General features: G+C 40.6%; 1 protein-coding gene and 1 pseudogene across 2 annotated transcripts in view; both read left to right on the top strand.

The window, feature by feature from the left end:
- Window positions 1-22377, top strand: part of SLC25A24 (solute carrier family 25 member 24) — a 50510-nt gene that overhangs the window by 23461 nt on the left and 4672 nt on the right. For both annotated transcript variants that reach the window (XM_032301617.1, XM_032301618.1), the window contains exons 4-8: window positions 6848-6959; window positions 9130-9288; window positions 11753-11905; window positions 15818-15925; window positions 17319-17486. In XM_032301617.1, coding sequence (XP_032157508.1) covers window positions 6848-6959; window positions 9130-9288; window positions 11753-11905; window positions 15818-15925; window positions 17319-17486 — 700 coding nt within the window. The remainder of the gene's footprint in view (window positions 1-6847; window positions 6960-9129; window positions 9289-11752; window positions 11906-15817; window positions 15926-17318; window positions 17487-22377) is intronic.
- On the top strand, window positions 1505-5142 carry LOC116566943 (annotated as a pseudogene).

The raw sequence follows: 22377 nt of genomic DNA on the forward strand, positions 1-22377 counted from the left end.
ACTGTAAGCCTCTCTCCTCTCTATGGAGAAATTGGAGTGGGGGACTGAATATTCTTCCTCTTTTTTTTTAAAAGACACATTTATTCAGTGTCGTGATCAGACTATTACAATTAGCAATCAACAGTTTGGGTGCAAAAAAAAAAAAAAAAAAAAAACCACTACATTAAAACCCTTTGTTGGAATGCTTTTTACTTTCCACAGAACAGAAACTAACATGACCTGTTATACAATTAGTCACAAATACAGTCCTCAATTTTTTGCCCGTACACATGGGTATTGTCTAAAACATGTTTTCTTTGTTGCAGCTAGGCCCTCCCACCACTGTGCTCAGCCGAGTTCACGAATGTCTGGTAATCTGTAGTTTCCATGTCACTTTCTGGCTCTCCTCTCCTGCCAAGTTATGTTCCCTGGCTGTAATGAAAACCTTCTCCCACTCCCATAGCTACTGCTAGAACTGCCAGGGTTTCATGGTTTGGCAAAGTATTGTCCTCCACCACCATAGGGGCCAGATTGTCAGCCTCCAAAATTTCCTCCTTTCATGGGTACAAAATTTGAGGATTGATTGTTGTAATTGCCAAAATCATTATAACTTCTGCCACCTCCAAAGTTGCTTCCATCATTACCAAATCCGTTATAGTCATCCCCACTGCCACCATATCCACCACCACCTTGACCACCCCAAAGCCACCTCACCCTCTGAAGCTCCCTCCATGATCAAAGTTGTCATTCTCACCAAAACCACCTCCACAACCACCCCAGAATTTCCAAAATGACTTCAACCTCTTTGGTTGGATGAAGCACTAGCCATCTCTTGTTTAGATAGGGCTTTCCTTACTTCACAGTTGTGGCCATTCACAGGATGGGATTTTTGAATGACAGTCTTGTCTATGGAGTCATGGTCATCAAATGTTACAAAAGCCAAGCCTCTCTTTCTGCCACTGCCTTGTTCAGTCATAATCTCAGTCACTTCAATTTTCCCATACTGTTCAAAATAATCTCTTAGATGATGTTCTTTGGAGCCTTCTTTAATGCCACCAACAGGAATCTTTTTCATAGTTATGTGGGCACCAGGTTTTTGAGAATCTTCTCTGAGACAGCCCTCTTGGGTTCCACAACTCTTCAACCACCTTGTGTGGCCTTGCATTCATGGTCGAATTCTCTTCCTTCAGAGTGGCATACGGGACAAACCCAAAGCCTCTGGAGCATCTGGTGTTTGGATTTCTTATTACCACACAGTCCGTCAGCATTCCCCATTGCTCAGAGTGGCTCCTCAGACTCTCATCAGTTGTTCCAAAGCTCAAACCTGGGATGAAGATCTGATCAGGCTCTTTGGGAGTCTGTGACTTAGACATGATAGCAGTGGGAGGGGAGATTTTTTTTTTTTAAGATTTTATCTATTTATTTGACAGAGAGAGATCACAGGTAGGCAGAGAGGCTGGCAGAGAGAGAGGGAAGGAGGCTCCCTGCCGAGCAGAGAGCCCGATGCGGAACTCGATCCCAGGACTCTGAAATCATGACCTGAGCCGAAGGCAGCGGCTTAACCCACTGAGCCACCCAGGCGCCCCGGGAGGGACTAATGATGCTTACTCAGCAGTGGGGGACTGAATATTCTAAGCTTCTAATTGTGGTTTGGTGTATCTGATGACCAGCCCCCATCCAGGAGCCCACCGACAGCCACCTCATAAGAACAGGAGCTCCCAGGGCTCTTATCACTGAGGAATTTGTAAGGGTTTTAGGAGCTTTGTGTCAGGAACTAGGGGCAGAGACTAATAAATATATTTTCTGTTACCTCACGAGTAAAGGCAGATTGTAATTAGGGTTTTCAGCAGTGGAAAACCACGGACCTTCCCTTGAGTACTCAGCTGTCACTGTGGCTCGCATACCTCCAGGTATCAGCTTCTTTGCTGCCATTTCACCATCCCTTAGTGGCCCAAACCGGAAATGGAGAGAAATCTGAAAGGCGCAGCTTGAAGCAGCTGTGGCTAGGTTGTCAGAGTATGAGACAGGAGTTACTCAGCTGAAGCTTAGACTCTTTCAGTCTTCCGTGGCCACAGTGATTATTCCAAATGTTTACCATGTCATTCCTGCCTGCCACTCTCTTAGTGACTGTCCACTCTGTGTTACTTCAAAGAGCATGTTCAGCTAGGCATGGCTGAAATCTGTTGAGGTTGCTCCCACCCGGTTTCTTTCAGTTCTCTGAGCTCTCTAAGAGTCATTTAAGATTAGAGCAGTTCTTACTGCTTAAGGGAGTAAGCCCCTCCCCCCCATCCTTTCTTAGCCTTCAGTTTTCACCTCATAGGGAGCTGCCCTGCCCCCTTCTATCCTACAGTAGTTTTCTTTATTTGTACAACTCGTTTCCCTGCTCTGTGGCTCTTACAGGTGGTAACCATGAGCTTATTTCTGTAGTTAGTGGTTAGAAATGCAGTTTCTAAAGTTAGAATGCCTACTCCACTTACCAGGCCTGTGACCCAGGACAAAATACTTAGCCTTTCTCTCTGTATAAAGCTGAGACAATAGAAAGTGTATAGGATTATTTTCAGGATTAAGTAAATTTACTTGAAGAGTGCTCAGAACAATGCCTTCAAAGGCTCAGTGAATATTAGCTATTACTTGCCATTGTCTAGTGACTGTTTTTCCTACTACACTAAGCTTTGAGGACACAGACCACTTCTGTCTTGCTGACTATTACATACTCAGCACCTTATAATCGTGTGCCCTCAGAAAATATTGAAGAATGTGTTGAATAATGAGTAGAAGTTATTCTAGTGAAAAAAGGTTGGTGCCAGGACATTCTAGGTAGAGGCAGAGACGCGTGAAGACATGGAAGCACATTGTGAAGGGCACATTCGTGGACTGGTCTCTAGACCACCAGTGGTCTGTTTCTTAACTAGTGGTCCATGTGCTGTTTGAGTGGTCCATTGGAGGCAGCCATGAGTGTAATCATAATGACCAATTCGTGGGATTTAAGAAAAGGACAGCTGAAATAGTAGACAAGAAGAGTGAGTCAGGGGAGACTAATTTGTTTCAAACTGTCCTAAGGTTCTTACTCAGGAGAGGGAGGTGAAATACTAACTTTAGATTTTGTTGTTATATGTACATCGCAAAATTTCATGGTAAGCCACTGAAAGTCTTGGAATTGGGGATATAACTTCTAAACCAGCGAGGGAGGAAAATGGAATAAGAAGTTCAACAAGCATGAAATTCTTCTTCAGTCTATGGACCATGGTTTTGGAGTGGTGAAGGAGGAGACATGGGATGACAATGCCTAGTTGAAGTTGCTGTCCACTGAGGGCTGCACTCAGAGCCCGTTCCCTTCTGTGCTGACATGTGCCATGCCCCATGGAGTGCAGAGGAGGCATGGGAACTCCGGGGCCTGCACTTCTCCCCGTGCTGGTGGGGGCAGCCAGGAAAACCTGCACAGGGACACACAGATGGACTCCTTCATATCTGCCTGACACCAGTGGCCATGCAGGAGAGATGGCTCAGAGCACACAACCCAGCTAAATGGAACTGCAGACATGGAGCCGTGGTGAGAGCCAGGGGCCTGTGATCGCTGAGCCACCTTTATGAGCAGCAAATTGGAGACCACCAGCTTCTTTGGTTTGGGTGAGGATGACTATATCCGCAGGTTCCACAGCTCCACAGAGCAGAGAGCACTTCACAGCTCATGAGAAGACAAGCGGTGTCAGAAGTAGGGCGTTTCATGGCCTAAGTGGACCTGGTCTTTAAGCAGCACCATGGATTCCACCATGTCACTCAACATCATGGTTCCTCTCATAGAAAAGTACACATTTCTGGGCATCTCCACTGCAGGCCAAGGCAATGAGTGTGGTGATGGAGTCGTCTGCGTTGTCTCTGTCATGAAGGCTGGGGCCACAGCTGCTGGTGGAAGCGTAGATCTAGGGGATATGCTGTTACAGGCAAGCTAGATGGGCTGTGAGAACATGAGTAATGACAGCACAGTATGGGTTTTGTTGGAGACCATGCACAGATTGGGGCCCTCACCCTAACTGTAGCCAGAAGGGCTGGGACCCAGGTCCACATAGCTACTTCACACTGCCCAGGAGTGAGCCCATCTGGCCCATTAACCCTGCATCCTGGGTCACCCACGCTGTGGCCTCTGCCATGAACCCTGTCCTGAGCACCATCACCTCCACTGGTTTTTCCATCATGAACTGCATTCATGACAGTGCCTGGATGACTTACACCTGTCCTTCCACATGATGATGATGGGGCCACCATCGTCAAAGCCGTGGCCTCTGAATCTGGGCTGGAGGTTAGTGGCCGCATGTGGCTCATCCCCAGTGCTTTCATTGATTTGGGCTTGGTGGACTTGCTGTGCCACAATGGGGAAGGCCTCCATGATTTGCAGGAGGCCATCCAGTATGCTAGCAGTCTTCCGAAAGCAACTTTACCCACTGCGCTAACAACAAGCTCACCTCTGGGCAGTGCTTCTCCATCTTCAGGGACCTCTGTGGCAACATGGTCAACGTGTCCCTCTGTGATCACGGTGACTTCCATGGTACCTCTGACCAGGACACACTGGCCCCCCTGCCATACCCGGGGGCCACCTCTTGGTCCAAGGCTTTCCCTTACCAGTACCTGCTGCCCTCACACCCCTACAGCCTGTGCCTGGGCTTCTCAGAGCTGTTTTTTTTTTTTCTTTTTTTGTTTTTTGTTTGTTTTGAGAAACTTGTTAAGCTGAGTCTCAAATTAATATCAAAGGGCAAAGGCCCAAGAATAGCATAGACATTCTTGAAGAGCCTATGGGAAGCAGGGGACCTGCTCTATTGGATATCAAGAGTTGTTATTAAGCTATGCTTAAGACAGTGGTAGTGGCACCCATATAGACAAGTTGACAAAAGGGACACGATATCCCAGAAATGGATCCATCCATATCTGGGATTTGTCACACAAGATAAGTAGCTTTGCAAATCACTTTGCAGAAAAGAAGAGATTATGCAGTACATGGTGGTAGTGCTTCTGTTATCCATGCAGACAGGGATGAAGCTGGGTTCCTACCTCACACCATACACAAAAATTAACCTAAATGTGAAAGTGAAACTATAATACTTGTAGGGGAAGAAAAGGAAGTGTCTTTACCTCGGTGGAGGAAAGGATTTATTTAAAAAAAAAAAAAAAAAAAAAGACACTGGGGCGCCTGGGTGGCTCAGTGGGTTAAGCCGCTGCCTTCAGCTCAGGTCATGATCTCAGGGTCCTGGGATCGAGCCCCGCATCGGGCTCTCTGCTCAGCAGGGAGCCTGCTTCCTCCTCTCTCTGTGCCTGCCTCTCTGCCTGCTTGTCATCTCTCTCTGTCAAATAAATAAATAAAATCTTTAAAAAAAAAAAAAGACACAAAAGGAAGTAGCATAAATGAAAAGAATGATATATTCAGTTCTATTAAAATTAAGAGCATTTCTTCACAGATACCATAAACAAAGTGAAAAGACAGAAGATATTTTCTAATTTATAATTTGGTGTATTAGAATCAACTACATAAAGAACTGTACATGCAAAAGAAAAAGATAGCCAACCCACTAAAAAAAATGGGAAAAAGACAGAAGCAGGTGTTTTCCACATGGAGAATATGCAATAGCAAGTGGATGAATAGCAAGTGAATATGATAAGGGATGTTGAACCTCATTGGTGATTTGAAGAGAAATGCAATTTAAACCCACAGTGAGACTAGTTTATTTAAAAAGTTTGTCAGTGTTCTGTGGCTTTAAGCTATGGAATTTAGAATTCATTTGTTCATTCAGTAAATATCCTCTCTGTGCGGGGCACTGTTCTAAATACTTGGGCCATCTCAGTGATCCAAATCAACAAAAGTCCTTGTCTTGTGGAAGATACTTATGAATGCATATACGAGAGGTTGAGGAGTAGGGTCAGACCATAAACAGTTGCATTAAAATAGAAAATAGTGATAAAAATAGAGCTCTAAATATTGCAACCCACAATAATGTTATAGACAGAGTAGTAACTAGGGCTCTCATGTGAAATGTTAATACCCATGTGCTGAGACAAATTAAAGTTTGTGCATTTTCACATATGCAGATCAAAATTAATTCGCACCCAAAAACATAATATTAAGGCCTGAAAATTGCATTTGATTTGACAGCCATCTTTATGTATCATTTTTATATGAATTATTGATAAATATAAGGTCTAGGGGAGACACCCAAACTTTTTTTTTAGAGACAGTCATTAATTCAACAAATAAATGAAAATCTTCTTTGCACCAACCATGTTAGGTCCTCATTTAGATAGTGAACAAAACAATCAAAATATCTAAGGCTAGAGGATATTAATGTTAAATGTCGAAGATGAGGTACTAGGATTTCTTAAGATTCAAAAGGCCCAATCACCAAGTTAGACTTTTTTTTTTAACAATTACTATAATTTTCTTAGCTTTGAGGAGGTTGGAGAAGGAAATTGATAGAACATTTTGAGTATATTCCAAAATCACATCCAAATGTTAGAACATTAAGAAGTATCTTCCTGAGACAATGCAAGAAAAAATGGGTCCTAAATCCATTCATTACTACGTCCTAATATTTAATTTCCCAGCCCTAGTATTTGGTAGCTCATTGGTTAGAGTCTGACACAGTGCCAAAAGTAGTCTTTAGTGAGATTTCTTTGTGACTTTAAGGTCCTTCTTCACCTAAATGATGAAAATTATCTAACAGAATATCAAAAGCTTGCTGCAATTTCCAACAACGTATTATTGTGAATTGGGATCTTTTCATAAGAATATGGCGTTGGAGAAGAAACTATCATTCTGCAAAATGGCCAATAATGTTTTACTTGTAAGTTTTTTGTTTTTTAATTAGCTTCTTTTTATTTTCAGTATTGATGCTGATGGAACAATGACAATAGACTGGAATGAATGGAGGGACTATTTCTTATTTAATCCTGTTACAGACATTGAGGAAATTATCCGTTTCTGGAAACATTCTACTGTAAGTATGCCATATGTATTACATTATACTTATTTGTAAGCCCATAGTTATTACATGAGAACAGTCTGTAACACGTACAGGCCAGGGTGCTCAATTCCCAGTAGCTCCTTAACTTGTAGAGTTCTGCTTATTCTACTAGGTGTATATTCAGAATGTTTTAAGAAAAACAAACCCTAAGGCTGTATAAACTTTGCAAATGTCATACCCATTTCTCCCATTCTCAATACTGGGAGGAGATACTGCCTTCCAAAAATCTCCAAAAGGATGAGCAGCCCAGCTTTTATTGCATGTAAGTATTTTGCCAAGAGAAGTGTGAAAGTCATAGGTTTTTACTTTTCATAGATAATACATTGCTTAAATAACCTCAGCATCTCATGATTGCCGAGATTTTACTTCCTCAGCCATGACTAATGGCCAGACATGAGTTCTGAAACTTTTTTTAATCTTTCTTTTCTTTTTTAAGATTTTATTTATTTATTCGACAGACAGAGATCACAAGTAGGCAGAGAGGCAGGCAGAGAGAGAGGAAGGGAAGCAGGCTCCCTGCTGAGCAGAGAGCCCGATGCGGGGCTCGATCCCAGGACCCCGGGATCATGACCTGAGCTGAAGGCAGAGGCTTTAACCCCCTGAGCCACCCAGGTGCCCCAGTTCTGAAACTTTTGCTGGTTTTGTCAACTGTCTAGATTTATCTCTGGGATAAGGTACTTAATAATAATAATCATTGATGGTTAAAACACTTTTGACTCTTTTGTTTAGCAGTTCACACCTGTCTGTCTGTATTTCTCAAAACTTTCAAATTTGAATGAAATTTCATTAATATTCTGCTAACATATATTGATGTAAATGAAGGGCAGTTATTGCACAATCTGCTGCTGAAACCAATGGGAACTCTTGGGGGGAATTTTAATTTTTCCAGTGGGCTTCTCTGCTAGTTTATTCTTAGATTTCAATAAGGTTGTTTTTTTTTTTAAAAGATTTTATTTATTTATTAGACAGAGAGAAATCACAAGTAGACGGAGAGGCAGGCAGAGAGAGAGAGAGAGGGAAGCAGGCTCCCTGCTGAGCAGAGAGCCCGATGCGGGACTCGATCCCAGGACCCTGAGATCATGACCTGAGCCGAAGGCAGCGGCTTAACCCACTGAGCCACCCAGGCGCCCATGGATTTCAATAAGTTTTATGTGTAATAAATGAACCCTAGCATTTACATCTCTGCTAGTAACAATGCCTACACTTAAGTAGAGCATTGTAGAAGTATGGTGATTAATGCCTCTTCTGTGAGTATAGAATAATATACTATATTAGTAATTCAGTTGCCTAGATACATTTTCTACTTATGTGAATTTATATTTATGTAATCAGACCCTTACTGTACCTTTGAGATAGTTGTTAACAATTTTGTAATAATTTTATTGATAGTAAAATGAAGAAAGAGGGGGTTACTACTATAGTATAGCCTCTTACCCCTACACTCCTACCTATAAAATCTTACAGCAGAATCATTTAGATAATATCCTTGTAGAACTCCATTTATCTCAAGCTATATTTATAATCTATGTAAGGTTTATAGAGTAGATTGGAGGAAGGATTATTTTTAAATAGTACCTCCCTGTTAGCTAAATTTTATAAAGAAGCTGTTGCATATTTTAAATGACAAGTCTATAAATATATTTATAGAAGATGAGTTTTGGAGTGTTCACATATATAGCTTTAATTTAATTTTCATTTACAGGTTTAAAGCATGTATCATGGTATAAAGAATAACATGTATAGAATTTTGAGATAAAGGGAATATCTCTTAAGAATTGACAAACTAATTTCTTTGTGTAGCTAAGAAGGATTCCCATCTTTTAAAAGGCTGACCTTTCTTTCTGACTTAGACCAAGAGGAGAAAAGTTACTCTGAATCTACTAAGAAAGAAAGCTATCATTGTTGGTTTGATAAATGTTTAATTACCATTAACTTTAATTTCTTGTGAACTGATATTGTGCTTCATTTTGTGTGACCAGGCTATTTAAAGTCATCTGTATGCTCAGGTCAGTATGCTTCATACTTTCTAAGGAATGAAGGTGATTATCTCTGTAAAATAACACATGATTCTTCTCTACAAGAAACCTGGAGTGATCGCTTTTTTAATGGAGGGACCGTGGGGATCTTTTTTCCATCTTAACAGGGTATTGACATAGGAGATAGTTTAACTATTCCGGACGAATTCACGGAAGATGAGAAGAAGTCTGGACAGTGGTGGAGGCAGCTGTTGGCAGGGGGTATCGCAGGTGCCGTTTCTCGAACGAGCACTGCCCCTTTGGACCGTCTGAAAGTCATGATGCAGGTGAACCTTATGATCTTGGGTCTCGGTGTCTCCTACATACTCTAAAACGGTGAGAAGTGGGCTGCTTGGAGAAGGAAGTTTTAAAATTTCTCCATAATCTTTTCTCATACCTTTAAAAAATAGGTATGAAGTCTCTGTTGTTATTAACCCAGAATTCAGTCCCTATGAGTATTTCACCAAACTTTAAATTGTGGGTCCAGGTGTGTGAGGGACTTTTAATCTCTGGCATTCTGTCACTTGTCAAATGGTTAATGAGGGAAAAAGTTCCCAGCCATTATTGTAGGAAATAATAATATTTTCCCTCTGTTTTATGCACTTTCTCAAAAGTGAGATATTTCCAAAGTTGAGAATCTTGGAGCAGAGATATCATTTTTATGATTATTCTCAAGATGAGGTTAGCAGAAAAGACCTGGATTTATAGACCGACTTTTTACTATTTATTAGCAATGTGGTCCTGACTGGTCAGAGTGGAAAGAAAGACAGAAAGGAAAGGAATTGACACTTCCTTGGTGCTCATCACAGTAACCCATTTAATCCTCAGAGCAAGCCCGTGAGGTGGGTATTTTATCCTCACACTATCTGTGGAGAACCTGAGACTCAGAGAAGTAAATAACTTTTCCTTTTCAACAAATTAGATGAGGAATAGAGTATGTCTGACTCCAGAGTATGTGGTTCTCACACTGCACGAAACCCCTGAGGTCTCAGAGGTGAAGAATATCTAACAAGGCTTGTTGTAAGAATTAAGTGATGTAAAGTATGTGAGAATGCCAGATATACTGGAACTCCCTACTGCAATATAGTAGTTGCTTAAAAAAGAGTTTTAGAAGTTGTGTTGTCGTATCTATGGTCAACGCTTTTTATGTCTGTCCTTAGATTTATGTATAAATAAATCTGACAGTATTTTAAGCTAGCATCCATTCAGAATGTACCTAAAATCTCAAAATACAATTAGGGGTAAAAATAGTGCTTGAAAGAGAAAAAAGAAGGAATTGGTGCTTGTATTTTTCTTTGGGAATGATAGCAAATTGAGTTTGAAAGAGCTTGAATAAGCCTTCCTCTTTCCCTTTGGCATATTTTATTGTGAAGTTTCTTTAAAATAAAACTGGACTTTATTTCTTGCAAGTTCTTTGGGGTGAGTGCGTGGAATTTTCCAAAATGACCTTCAGGTTCAGTAAGTCAATAGGGCTCACAGAACACACTAGAAGCTTTAATACTCCTGGTTGTGGTTTATTACAGGGCAAAGATACAGATTAAAACCAACCAAAGAAAGCAGCATAGCAGGACAAGTCCGAGGAAGTGCCAAATGCAGAGCTTTTGTTGTCTTCTCCCTGTAGAGTCACAATGTGTTACTTTCTGGCTTTGAGGTGTGACGATGCACACAGTGTTGCAAACTGACCAAGAAAGTTCATCCGAGTCTTTGATGTCCAGAATCTTTTTTTTTTTTTTTTAAGATTTTATTTATTTATTTGACAGAGAGAAATCACAAGTAGTTGGAGAGGCAGGCAGAGAGAGAGAGAGGGAAGCAGGCTCCCCGCTGAGCAGAGAGCCCGATGCGGGACTCGATCCCAGGACCCTGGGATCATGACCTGAGCCGAAGGCAGAGGCTTAACCCACGGAGCCACCCAGGCGCCCCAATGTCCAGAATCTTTATTGTGGACCAATCACACACTGCCCTCGTGGCTGATCTTTAGTCTTCAGCATATCTTGTTTTTCCATTTTTTAACAGTAGCCATTCATTTTGTGTGTGCCAGCAGAGAGCTGATTTCTTTACTTGTTTTTGGCTTTTTGGATTTAGCTGTTTTTCCATGGAAGGAATTAGAAGGTCTAGTGTATATAAACAGCGATCACATCTGTAGTCTGAACCAAGTATTCATGGGGTGAGGCGTTCATGTTGCCATGAAGTTATTGCCTAGAGAGGGCCATAGAAGGTATAATTTTTATTTTTGGTGCCAGGCTATGTAAATTCCAGTGTCTGTGGCTCTGACACACATAATACAAAATTGTTTTCTGACACATTTATATTTCATATTGGTATTACTTCTCTGGGGAAGAAATAGTGTATTACCTGCAGTATATTTTTGAAAGTTGTCTTAAAATGAACTTGTTTGCATTCCAAGGAGTGTTCCATAGCCTAATTCATAATTCAGTTCATGTTGTCTTATATGAATGTTGTTCATAATAATTTTAATTTAGATCATGTCCTCCCTGCTTTCCCATGCTGAGGATACTGATTTTTCTTAGTTTTAGATTGAGTCAGGCCTCTAAAATGGTGGTAGTAATTCTTCCCATCATTATACATTACCTCCCATCATTATACATTACCTGAACTTTCTATATTTTATTTTTAAATGCATCTTCTTGCAGTAATATTATTGAAATAAAGAGGATGGTTTGCATGGTTACTTAAGAAGTGGTAATAGTAACATACCACCACTGTTTTATATCCTTTTACTTTTATTTTTAGGTCCACGGTTCAAAATCAGGCAAAATGAACATATATGATGGCTTTCGACAGATGGTGAAAGAAGGAGGTATCCGCTCCCTTTGGAGAGGAAATGGTACAAATGTCATTAAAATTGCTCCTGAGACAGCTATTAAGTTCTGGGCATATGAGCAGGTAATTGTTGTCACCTGTGGAATTTATTAACAAAGAGGAGTTAATAAACTGATTCAGTGGCAATGAACATATAGTGCTTTTTGGATTCTTGTTTTACTGTATAATAATTTTCTGCAAATACTACAAGAGGAATTTCTCTTCCAGGACATTAGAACTATATGAACTCAGATTCTTTATGACCAAACTTTAGAATTCTTCATTTCCTATTTTTTAAAAAGACTTATGTATTCATTTCATAGTAGCTCTTTTAGGAAATACAGCATTTTTGCTTATTCATTTTGAATTCAAAGTAGAAGCTGCATGCTAACCTAAGTTTTATGAAAGCGTCCCAGTCTAACATTTGGACAGGAAACTTTTAAGTTGAAGTCCTTTGTGTAAATTAACATTGCTAGAAAGTTTAATTGAATTTAAAGTGAAAATTCCTTGAAGGCAGGGGCTTGGCTTCTTCTTCATGGCCTCCAGCACTTGGAGCCTGGCATGTGGTAAGTGTTCAGTATGTGTTTGTTGAATGAATGTCAGATAGTGGTGAACATCCTGCAAGACTTGACTCAAGAAATTTCCTCCAGGAAACCATCTGCATTGGCACAGTTCCTTTTGTCTCCCTCTGTTGTAGCACTTTCACACTAAATTCTAATGAACTCAGTACTTCTCTCTCTCCTTAACAATACTGTGACCTTCCTTAGGCAGTATTTGTTTTCAGGTTTGTATTCCCAGCACTTGGCCCAGTACTAGCGAGTCCTTACTGAATGAGTGAAAACACTGAGGTGCCCAAGCTAGAGTTTGAGCCCAAGCCAGCCTGAATCTCAGGTCCACTAAGGTGAAGGGAAAGGTGCGTAGTTCAAACAGAAGCAGCTGAGTGTGGACAGAAATGCAGGCACAGGGGAGCACTGTTCACTAAGGAAATTGAAGGTGGTTCATTTGGCTCTGGTGTAGTGCAGTGTATTCCTGGGAAGACAATGATGAAAGCAGGCTGGACAGGTAGGCAGAAGCCAATTGTAATGGGAATCTTGATTTTATCCTGAAGAGAGTGAGGGGGCTCTTGAAGCATCTTCTGTAGAAAAGTGAAATGAGAATATTTACATTTAAGAAAGATCAACCTGGAAAAAATGGAGAAGGTACTAGAGGAGTGCAAGGCCAGACTGGAGGTAGGAAGACTAAGGAAATATTTCCATCATCCAGGTCAGAAATGATGAGCACCAAGATAAGGTGGTGGCTAGAGAAACTGGAGATGAAGGAAATGAACTGAGAAATATTTTGGAAATAGAATCAACAGGACTCACTGACTGAGTGGATATGGAAGTGAGAAAGAAGGAGGAAGCAAGGATGATGCTCTGGGTCCTAATTTGGGCAATGATGTACATGGAGACTATAATAAGAGGAATAGATTTGGGGTACCATGACATGCTGAGTTTGAGACCTCTCTACAACATGAACAGGTAGCCGTCCAGTAGGACTTTTGCTCTCTGATAGAGAGGTGGTTTTTGAGTTGAAGCCATTGGAATGGATCACTGAGGAAGACTTACAGAATGGGAGAACTCAGGAATATTTCCAGGGGAAGAAAAAGGAGCCCCTTGTAGAGGAAACTGAGAAGGAATAGCCAGAGGGATGGAAGAAATGCAGAGACTGATGGCCTAGAAGTGAGAGGGTGAAAAAGGATTTTGTGAAGGTTTTGTGAAGTTTCCACATGCTATAGGGCAGTACATACAATAAGAAGAGTATCTTTTAGGATTCATCAATCCAGAGATAGGAGAACTTGGAAAAAAGGCTCCAGGGAAGTGAAGAGATGAGAAACCATTCTGACATGGGTGAAAATAAACCAGGGGCTGACAAAAATTAACAGTGTAGACACATTTGGGGGGAATTTGACTTGAGTAAAAGGAAGGAGAAAAAATGATGGAGAGTGATAGATAAGAATGATGGTGGGCGGAGGGGAGTTTTGATAGGTTTTATTTTAATGTGCTCGTTACTGAAGGAAGCATGTCAACACAAGGAAGTGGAAAGCATAGAAGGGAGAGGCTGGTGAATGCAGTAGGTGTTCACAGGAGGTATGTGTGCTGGGGTAACATGGTACCATCCAGAGGCCTTGGGAAGGATTGGCATTGGTGGCATGGGGGACTCTTCTTCTGTCACTTGGGAAGAGAGAAGACGCATGTGGCTATGGATAGTTCTGTGGAGGGTGGGCAGGAACATCCTTACTCAGTGGCTTCTGTTCTTCCTTGAGTTGCCAAGAAAGGACAGTTCCTGAGAATGAGGAAGAAATGGTGTTGGAAGCTGGAAGAGAATGGAAATATTGAAATATGTGTTGTAACAAATGGAAAAGAAAAGAAGAGACACAGGGATTTCAGGGTGGTTTTGGGAGCCCCGTTAACCTCCTGCTTCTCTCTGTTGATTTATCCACTTCTCCCTCCTGGGCCAGTGGTTAATTACCTCTGTAGACTCACCTCACCTTCTAAAACAAGCAGTCTGGTTTGCCTGGTTTATGACCACTCTGTGTTTGGGCAGAGCCTTTCTTTCCAAGTTGTAGGAGAGAATGGTAATATTAATAGCGTTTACTGAATATTCATCATGTACTCAGCACTATGCTGTATTATATGCATTATCTTATTTAATCCTTTCAGCAATCTTGCAAGAATAGATGTTACCACAGATGAGGAAACACCTACGTGAACTTGCTCAGGGCCACGTGTTTCTGGGGTTCCAGCCCAGGTCTCCCTGACTCCACAGCCCATGCTACTAACATCCTTGTCTGTTGATATGTTGCCAGCATTGGGGTGCCATTTTCCCCTCAGCCCGATTGGCTATGTTGGTTGCTTTAGTACTGCTGGTCCACGTGGGCTCTGGGGTTGATGTGGATATAATTATGTGTTATTTTAAGTGTTACCTACAGAAATGTCTTTCTCAGTTGTTCTGTTAATGTTTGTCACTTATTTTATTTATACTGGTGAGAATAAACTCATCTTAAAAAAAGAAAAACTAGGGCCACCTGAGTGGTTGAGTCAGTTAAGCATCTGCCTTTGGCTCAGGTCATGATCTCAGGGTCTTGGGATCAAGTCCCATGTCAGGCTTCTTGCTCAGCGGGGAGCTTGCTTCTCTCTCTGCCTGCTGCTCCGCTTGCTTCTGCTCTCTCTCTTTCTCTCTTGATCTCTGTCAAATAAAAATAAATAAATAAAATCTTAAAGAAAAGAAAAATTATGAGGAAAACATCCAAAAATTGTGAATACTTTATCAACCCTCTATTTTCTGGGAAAGAATGCTATTATTATGTTTTAGCAAAGGAGTGACTGGGTCCCATCTGTGGAACATCTGTTCTGTGGAAATCTAAGTTGAAAAACCACTGTCCAGTAAACTGAATGTCTTAGCATCTGAGCTTTCTTTTCTGCTAGGTATTGTTAATGCAGTGTATACATTTGGAAAAACGTTGTTGTATTGTCAACTGATTACTAGGCATTGACTTGTGTTTTGGTATTTATGTAGCTTGGGCTGCCATAACAAAATACTGTACTGGTGGTTTAAACAAGAGAAATTCATTTCTCACAGTTCTGGAGCTGGGGGATCCAAGACCAATGGGTGACCAGCGTGGTTTCTGGTGAGGGCTCTCTGCCGCACTTGCACAGGGCTACCCTCTTGCTGTGTGCTCATATGCCTTTCTTTAGTACACATGTGTATAGAAAGAAAAACAAGGGAAGGGAGTGGGGAAGAGAAAACTTTCTGGTGTCTCTTTTAAGGACACTAATCCTTTCACGGGCCCACCCTCATAACCTCCTCTATCCCTGGTTATCTCCTAGAGGCCCTCTTCTCCAAATATTATCACAGTGGGGGGTTATAGCTTCAACTTAAGAATTTGCTGGGAGGGAGAGACATGACTCAGTCTATAGCAGGTTTTAATGGACACTTTTAAATGTATTTATACAGTACAAGAAATTGCTTACTGAGGAAGGACAAAAAATAGGAACCTTTGAAAGATTTATCTCTGGTTCTCTGGCCGGAGCAACCGCACAGACTATTATTTACCCCATGGAGGTAAGTACCATTGTGCAGCCTGACTGTGTTGGTGGTGTTCAGTTCATGATCTATCACTGGGTAACAGGTCATCCCCAGATTAACAGTTTAACAGGCCTTTATTATCTCACGGTTTCTATGGGTCATGGGGTACCCCTGGATCAGGGGTCTTCTAGGCCTAGAGTCAAGGTGTAGGTCAGAGCTGCAATCAAGGCAAAGTTCAACTGGGGACGGGTCTGCTTCCAAGCTTGCTCTCATGTTTGTTGCTGGGCCTCCCTGGCTATTACAGCTGGAGATGTCAGGTTCTTATCTCAGGAGCCGTCTCCTCTGGCTGTTTCAGTACCCATACAACACAATAGCTGCTTTTCCCAAGCTGGTGACATGAGAGGGAGAGAGAATTGTTAGCCAGCACCCAAGATGGAAGCTGCAATCTTGTCATTTCTGCTGTTCCTGTTAGTCACAGATCACTCTTTGAGAGCATGGGAGGGAATACCAGCTGCTACAATGTTGATAAGAATTATAACACCCATTCCTGTCCATAGGGTTTCTGTGCTATAAATTTAAGAGTAGATTTTATCAGGTGATGGTAATCCTCACTAGACATCCTACCATTAGAGCATGGGATTGGCAAACCATGTACGTGGAGAGTACTTTGTACAGCCCTGGAGCTAAGAATGGCTTTATACATTTTAAAAAGTTGGTTAAAAAGATTTTAAAAATATGCAACAGACCTGAAGTTTTAGACCTGCAAAGACTAAAATATTTACTATGTCACCTTGGTAGGAAAAGTTTGCCAACTCTTGCTTTAGAGAAAAACAGTATTGTAGACATGGCTATCTTTATTGATATGACAAAGGGTTTTTCAACAAATAATAAAATCTAAGCAAAACATACTCTTAATCCTTACCTTTGTGATATGCCTATTAACATGGCTTTCCTTACAAGCATCTTAATATGGTTATTTATATGATGAGCCACACTCCTCAAAAAATATCCTAACCGAATACATCCTCTTACATCCCCCATCTCAGTTAATAGCATCACCGTCCTGCCTCCCTGCTGCCCGGCTCCTGTGTTCCAAGCTAGAAACATTGGGGTCATCCTATAAGCTGCCATTTTCTTCACCCTCCATATCTAATTGATCACCAGTCAATTTTAAGACATCGGTGAATTATTTGCTATCTTCTGTGCCCTCATTCAGATCCTCTTTACAATAAACAGATCTTCTTGGCTCTGGTGTTAGCCCCGAATTCAGTAGACATTCTAAGTGAGGGATAACACTTCAACAAATTGGGCAGTCATTTGAGAGACAGTATGTTCTAGGTATTTATTCTCTGTAAAATCACTTCCTTTGACTTCCATGATGATTGAATTAATATAAATGATAGTATTTGTTACATTCTTTTATAACTAGGTTATGAAAACCAGGCTGGCTGTAGGCAAAACAGGACAATATTCTGGAATATTCGATTGTGCCAAGAAGATTTTGAAACACGAAGGCATGGGAGCTTTTTACAAAGGTTATGTTCCCAACTTATTAGGCATCATACCTTATGCAGGTATAGATCTTGCTGTGTATGAGGTAAGTCTGTAGCAATCTTCTGAATCTGAAAATGTAATTAAATAGTTCTTATTGTTAGAATTCGACTTTATATAAAGAAGCACATATATACCAGGAAATAATTTGTCGCTCAAAGTAGATTCAGGGGTGTGTTATTTGATCAATTTTTTTAAGTACCTTGAATATGAAACTCATATGCCTGTGGTCACCTCTGTATCAGATTTCCCTGTTAATTATGTTTATTAAGGAAGAGCATAAATTCACGTTATGTAATGTAATTGTTAATTGTTATATAATTATAATGTAATATATATTTGTTCAGCTTAGAAGATGGTACTAGGGATTTTTTTTTTTTTTTTGAGGGAAGAGGGCACATTTTCTTTGATTTCTTAAAATCTGCCATCATAAAGCCAAGAGACTGAAAAGACAACTTAGACCGCACATCTTGGATCAACTCTGCCATTTAAACCATTTAATAATTTATGAATCTGACAAACAGTCTCAGTTTTTGCCTTTAAAAAACTGAAGTTTTTGGCTCAGGTCAATGTCCCAGGATCCCAGGATCGAGCCCCGCGTCAGGCTCTCGGCCCTGCGGGGAGCCCTCTTCCCCCTCTCTCTCTGCCTGCCTCTCTGCCTGCTTGTGATCTCTCTCTCTGTCAAATAAATAAATAAAATCTTTTAAAAAATAAGATAAAATAATAAAAACTGAAGTTTTGGTTGGGGAGGACGACAAACCAGCTGCTAAGGCACAGTGTAGGGAACTAACTGTGCTGTGGTGGAAATAATTCTATAGTGGAGGGAAGGGATGGAACATGGAATGCAAATAGCTTTATTAGAATATAGCTGACACACTATACATTTCACTCATTTAAAGTGTACAATTAAGTGGCCTTTGGAATTTAAAATTTAATTTAAAAATTGTGGTAAAATGTATGTAGCATAATATTTGCCATTTTAACCATTTTTAAGGGTACAATTCAAGGATGTTAATTCCATTCACAGTGTCCTGTCACATCCAAATAGATCATAATCTATTTCCAATACTTTTTTTTAAGTATTTTATTTATTTTTTTGAGAACAAGAGTTGAGTTAGTGCAAGCAGGGGGAGCAGCAGACTCCTCCTCAAGCAGGGAGCCTGATGTGACTGAGGCTTAACCGTTAACTGAGCCACCAAGATGCCCCCATTTCTAATACTTTTTCATGATTCCAAACATAAACTCCATTAACTGTATTGAAATAATTCTCTACTCTCCCTTCCCCCACCAGCCCCTGGTAACCACTAATTTACTTTCTGTCTCTATGAATCATCCATTCTAGTTATTTCATACAAGTAGAATCTTATAGTATTTGTCCTTTTTTGTCTGGCTTATTTTACTTAGCATAATGTTTTCAGGGTTTGTCCATATTGTAGCATGTGTCAGAACCTCATTCCTATTGGCCGAATAATATTTCATTTGGTGTATATACCACATTTTGCTTATCTGTTCATTTGTTGGTAGATACTTGGGTTTTGGTGGGGGGGGTTTTGTTTTTTGGCTTTGGTGAATAATGCTGCAGTGAATATTGGCAATGAGTATATGAGTATCTGGTGAAGTCTCTGGCTTTCAATTCCTTTGCGTATATCCTGAGGCATAGAATTGCTGGGTCCTATGGTAAATTTATTTTAAGCTTTTTGAGGAACTGTCAAACTGATTTCAATCTGATTTCCATAGTAGTTGTACCCTATTTCATCCTACCAACAGTACACAAGAATTCTAATTTCTCTACATCCTTGTTAACGCTTGATAGAAGAAACTATCTTTTTTTTTTTAATAGTGACCATCCTGATAGATGGAAGGCAGTATCTCATTATGCTTTTGATTTGTATTTCTTTTATAATATGTGGGGTTGAACATCTTTTCATATGCTTGTTGTCCATTTATATACCTTTTTGGAGAAATGGCAACATTTTTTGCCAGTTTTTGGTTGAAGTATAGTTGAGGCACAGTGTTATATTGGTTTTAGGTGTACAACATAGTGACTCAGCAACTCGATATGTGCTCACCGCAGATGTAGCTTCCATCTGTCACCATACGACACGTGCGTAGTGCCATCGACTGTATGCCTTGTGCAGTACCTTTCATCCCCATGACTTACTCATTCTGTAACTGGAAGCCTGTACCTCCCCTTCCCCTTCACTCATTGTGCCCATCCCTTCCCTTCCTTTCTCCTCCTCTCTGACAACTATCAATTTGTTTTCTGTATTTAAGAGTTTGCTTCTGCTTTTTTGGGGGGGGGGGTGGTTGTTTGTTCATTTGTTTTGTTTTTTAGATTCCACATATAAATGAAATCATATGGTATGTGTCTTTCTTTGTCAGACTTATTTCACTTAATACCCTCATCATACTCTCTAGGTCCATTCATATTGTTGCAAATGGTAATACCTTAGTTTTACAGCTGAGTAAAATTCCTCTGTGTGTGTGTGTGTGTGTATGTGTGTGTGCACACGCGCATGCATATGCATGTACACACACACCCCATATCTTCTTTATCCATTCATCTATCCATGGACATTTAGGTTGCTTCCATATCTTAGTTATTGTCAATAATGCTGCAGTAAATATAGGGCTATGAATTAGTGTTTTCATTTTCTTTGGATAAATACCCAGTAGTGGAATTGCTGGATTGTATGGTAGTCCTATTTTTAATTTTTTGAGAAACCTCTGCACTGTTTTCCATAGTGGCTGCACCAGTTTACATTCTCACCAACAGCGCATGAAGGTTTCTCTTGTGCCAATTCCTCACCAATACTTGCTCTTTCGTTTGTTTCTTTCTTCCCTTCTCTTCCCTTCTCTTCTCCTCGTGTATGAGCTGTCGGGGTAGATAGAGGGGGCAGAGGTAAAGGAAGAGAATCTTAAGCAGGTTCCACATCAAGCATGGAGCCCGATGCAGGACTCAATTTCATAACCCTGAGACCATGACCTGAGCCAAATCAGGAGTCAGATGCTTACCTGAGTGAGCCACCCACGAGCCCCTATTTCTTGTCTTTTTTATCCTAGTCATTCTAACAGGTGTAAGGTGATATTTCGTTATAGTTGTGATTTCCATTTCCCTGATGATTAGTGATGTTGAGTCTCTTTTCATATATCTGTTACCTTTGCCCATTTTTAATTTTTTAACTTGTTGTTTTTGGAGTTCTTTATGTATTTTGGGTATTAACCCCTTATCAGGTATGTGGTTTACAAATACATTCTCCCATTCCATAGACTGCCTTATCACCCTGCTGACTGTTTCCTTTGCTGCACAGAAGGTTTTAAGTTGGTGAAGTTCTTTTATCTGTTTTTTATTTTATTGTCTATGCTTTTAATGTCCAAGAAATCATTACCCAATTCATTGCCTGGAAGATTTTGTCCTATGTTTTCTCCTACGAGTTTTAAAGTATTAAGTCTTCTGTTTAGGTCTTTAATCCATTTTGAGTTAATTTTTGTACATAGTGTAAGGTAAAGACCCAACTTTATCCTTTTGCATGTAGATATTCAATTTTCCCCACAACATTTGCTGCAGAGACTTCTTTTTCCAGTGCATAGTCTTGTTGATCATTTGGCCATATATTCAAGACTTTATTTATGGGCTCTTTTGTTCCATTGATCTGTGTATCTGTCTTTATGGCAATACTACACTGTCTGATTACTGTTGCTTTGTGGTATCTATTTTTTTTTTAAGATTTTATTTATTTATTTGACAGAGAGAGCACAAGTAGGCAGAGCAGCAGACAGAAGGAAAGGGAGAAGCAGGCTCCCTGCTGAGCAGAGAGCCCAATGCAGGGCTCGATCCCAGGATCCTAAGATCATGACCTGAGCCTAGGGCAGAGGCTTTCGGCTGAGCCACCCAGGTGCCCTGCTTTGTAGCATCTGTTGAAATCAGGGAATATGAGGCCTCCGAGTTAATCTTCTTTTCTGAGATTATTTTGGCTCAGTGGGGTCCCTTGAGATTCCATATGAATTTTAGGGTGGTTTTCTCTTTTTCTTCAAAAATTATCATGGGGTTGTGGCGCCTGGGTGGCTCAGTCAGTGAAGCATCTGCCTGGGCGCAGGTCATGATCCCAGAGTCCTGGGATTGAGTCCCCCAAAGGGGTCCCTGCTCAGCGGAAGGCCTACTTCTTCCTCTCCCACAACCCCCTGCTTGTGTTCCCTCTCTCTGTCAAGCAAATAAATAAAATCTTTAAAAACAAAATTGCCATGAGGATTTGAGTAGATATTGCATTGAATCTGTAGATTGCTTTAGGTAGTATATTACTTTGCTTGCACTAGCATAACAATTATGTCCCCCGCATGTTAGCATAGATTCTTACACTTAAAATATCATATATTTTAAAAAGTGGATTAGTATATTTTATACAGTTACTTTCAATCATCGCCTTCCGATGGAAATACAAGGATGTAGGCTAATCGGGGCAAAGGCACAGCCTGGAGACCAATACCGTTGATTCTGCACCCTTGTTAAAAAAAATTCCACTGAGGGGTACCTGGGTGACTCAGTTGGTTAAGCATCTGCCTTCAGTTCAGGTCATGATCCCAGGGTCCTGGGCTCAAGCCCCACATCGGGCTCCCTGCTCAGCGGGAGGCCTGCTTCTCCCTCTCCCATTTCCCCCGCTTGTTGTGTTCCCTCTCTCACTATTTCTCTCTGTCAAATAAATATGTAAAATCTAAAAAAAAAAAAAAAAAAAAAAAAAAAAGCCACTGAGACTCCTTTCCCTTGTTTCTAAAATTGGAAGAATAGTTCCACCCCAGGGAAACAACAAAATGAAATATATGTATAAAGTATAAAATTGATGCAATTAGTAGAATTATATTGTTTTTATTAATATTCACTGTAAGAAATGTTCTTGAGATACTGTGTTTGGAGTGCTGTTGATCTTAACATTAGTTTGGAA

This window comes from Mustela erminea, chromosome 10 (genome assembly GCF_009829155.1).
Source record: "Mustela erminea isolate mMusErm1 chromosome 10, mMusErm1.Pri, whole genome shotgun sequence".
Lineage (NCBI taxonomy): Eukaryota > Metazoa > Chordata > Mammalia > Carnivora > Mustelidae > Mustela > Mustela erminea.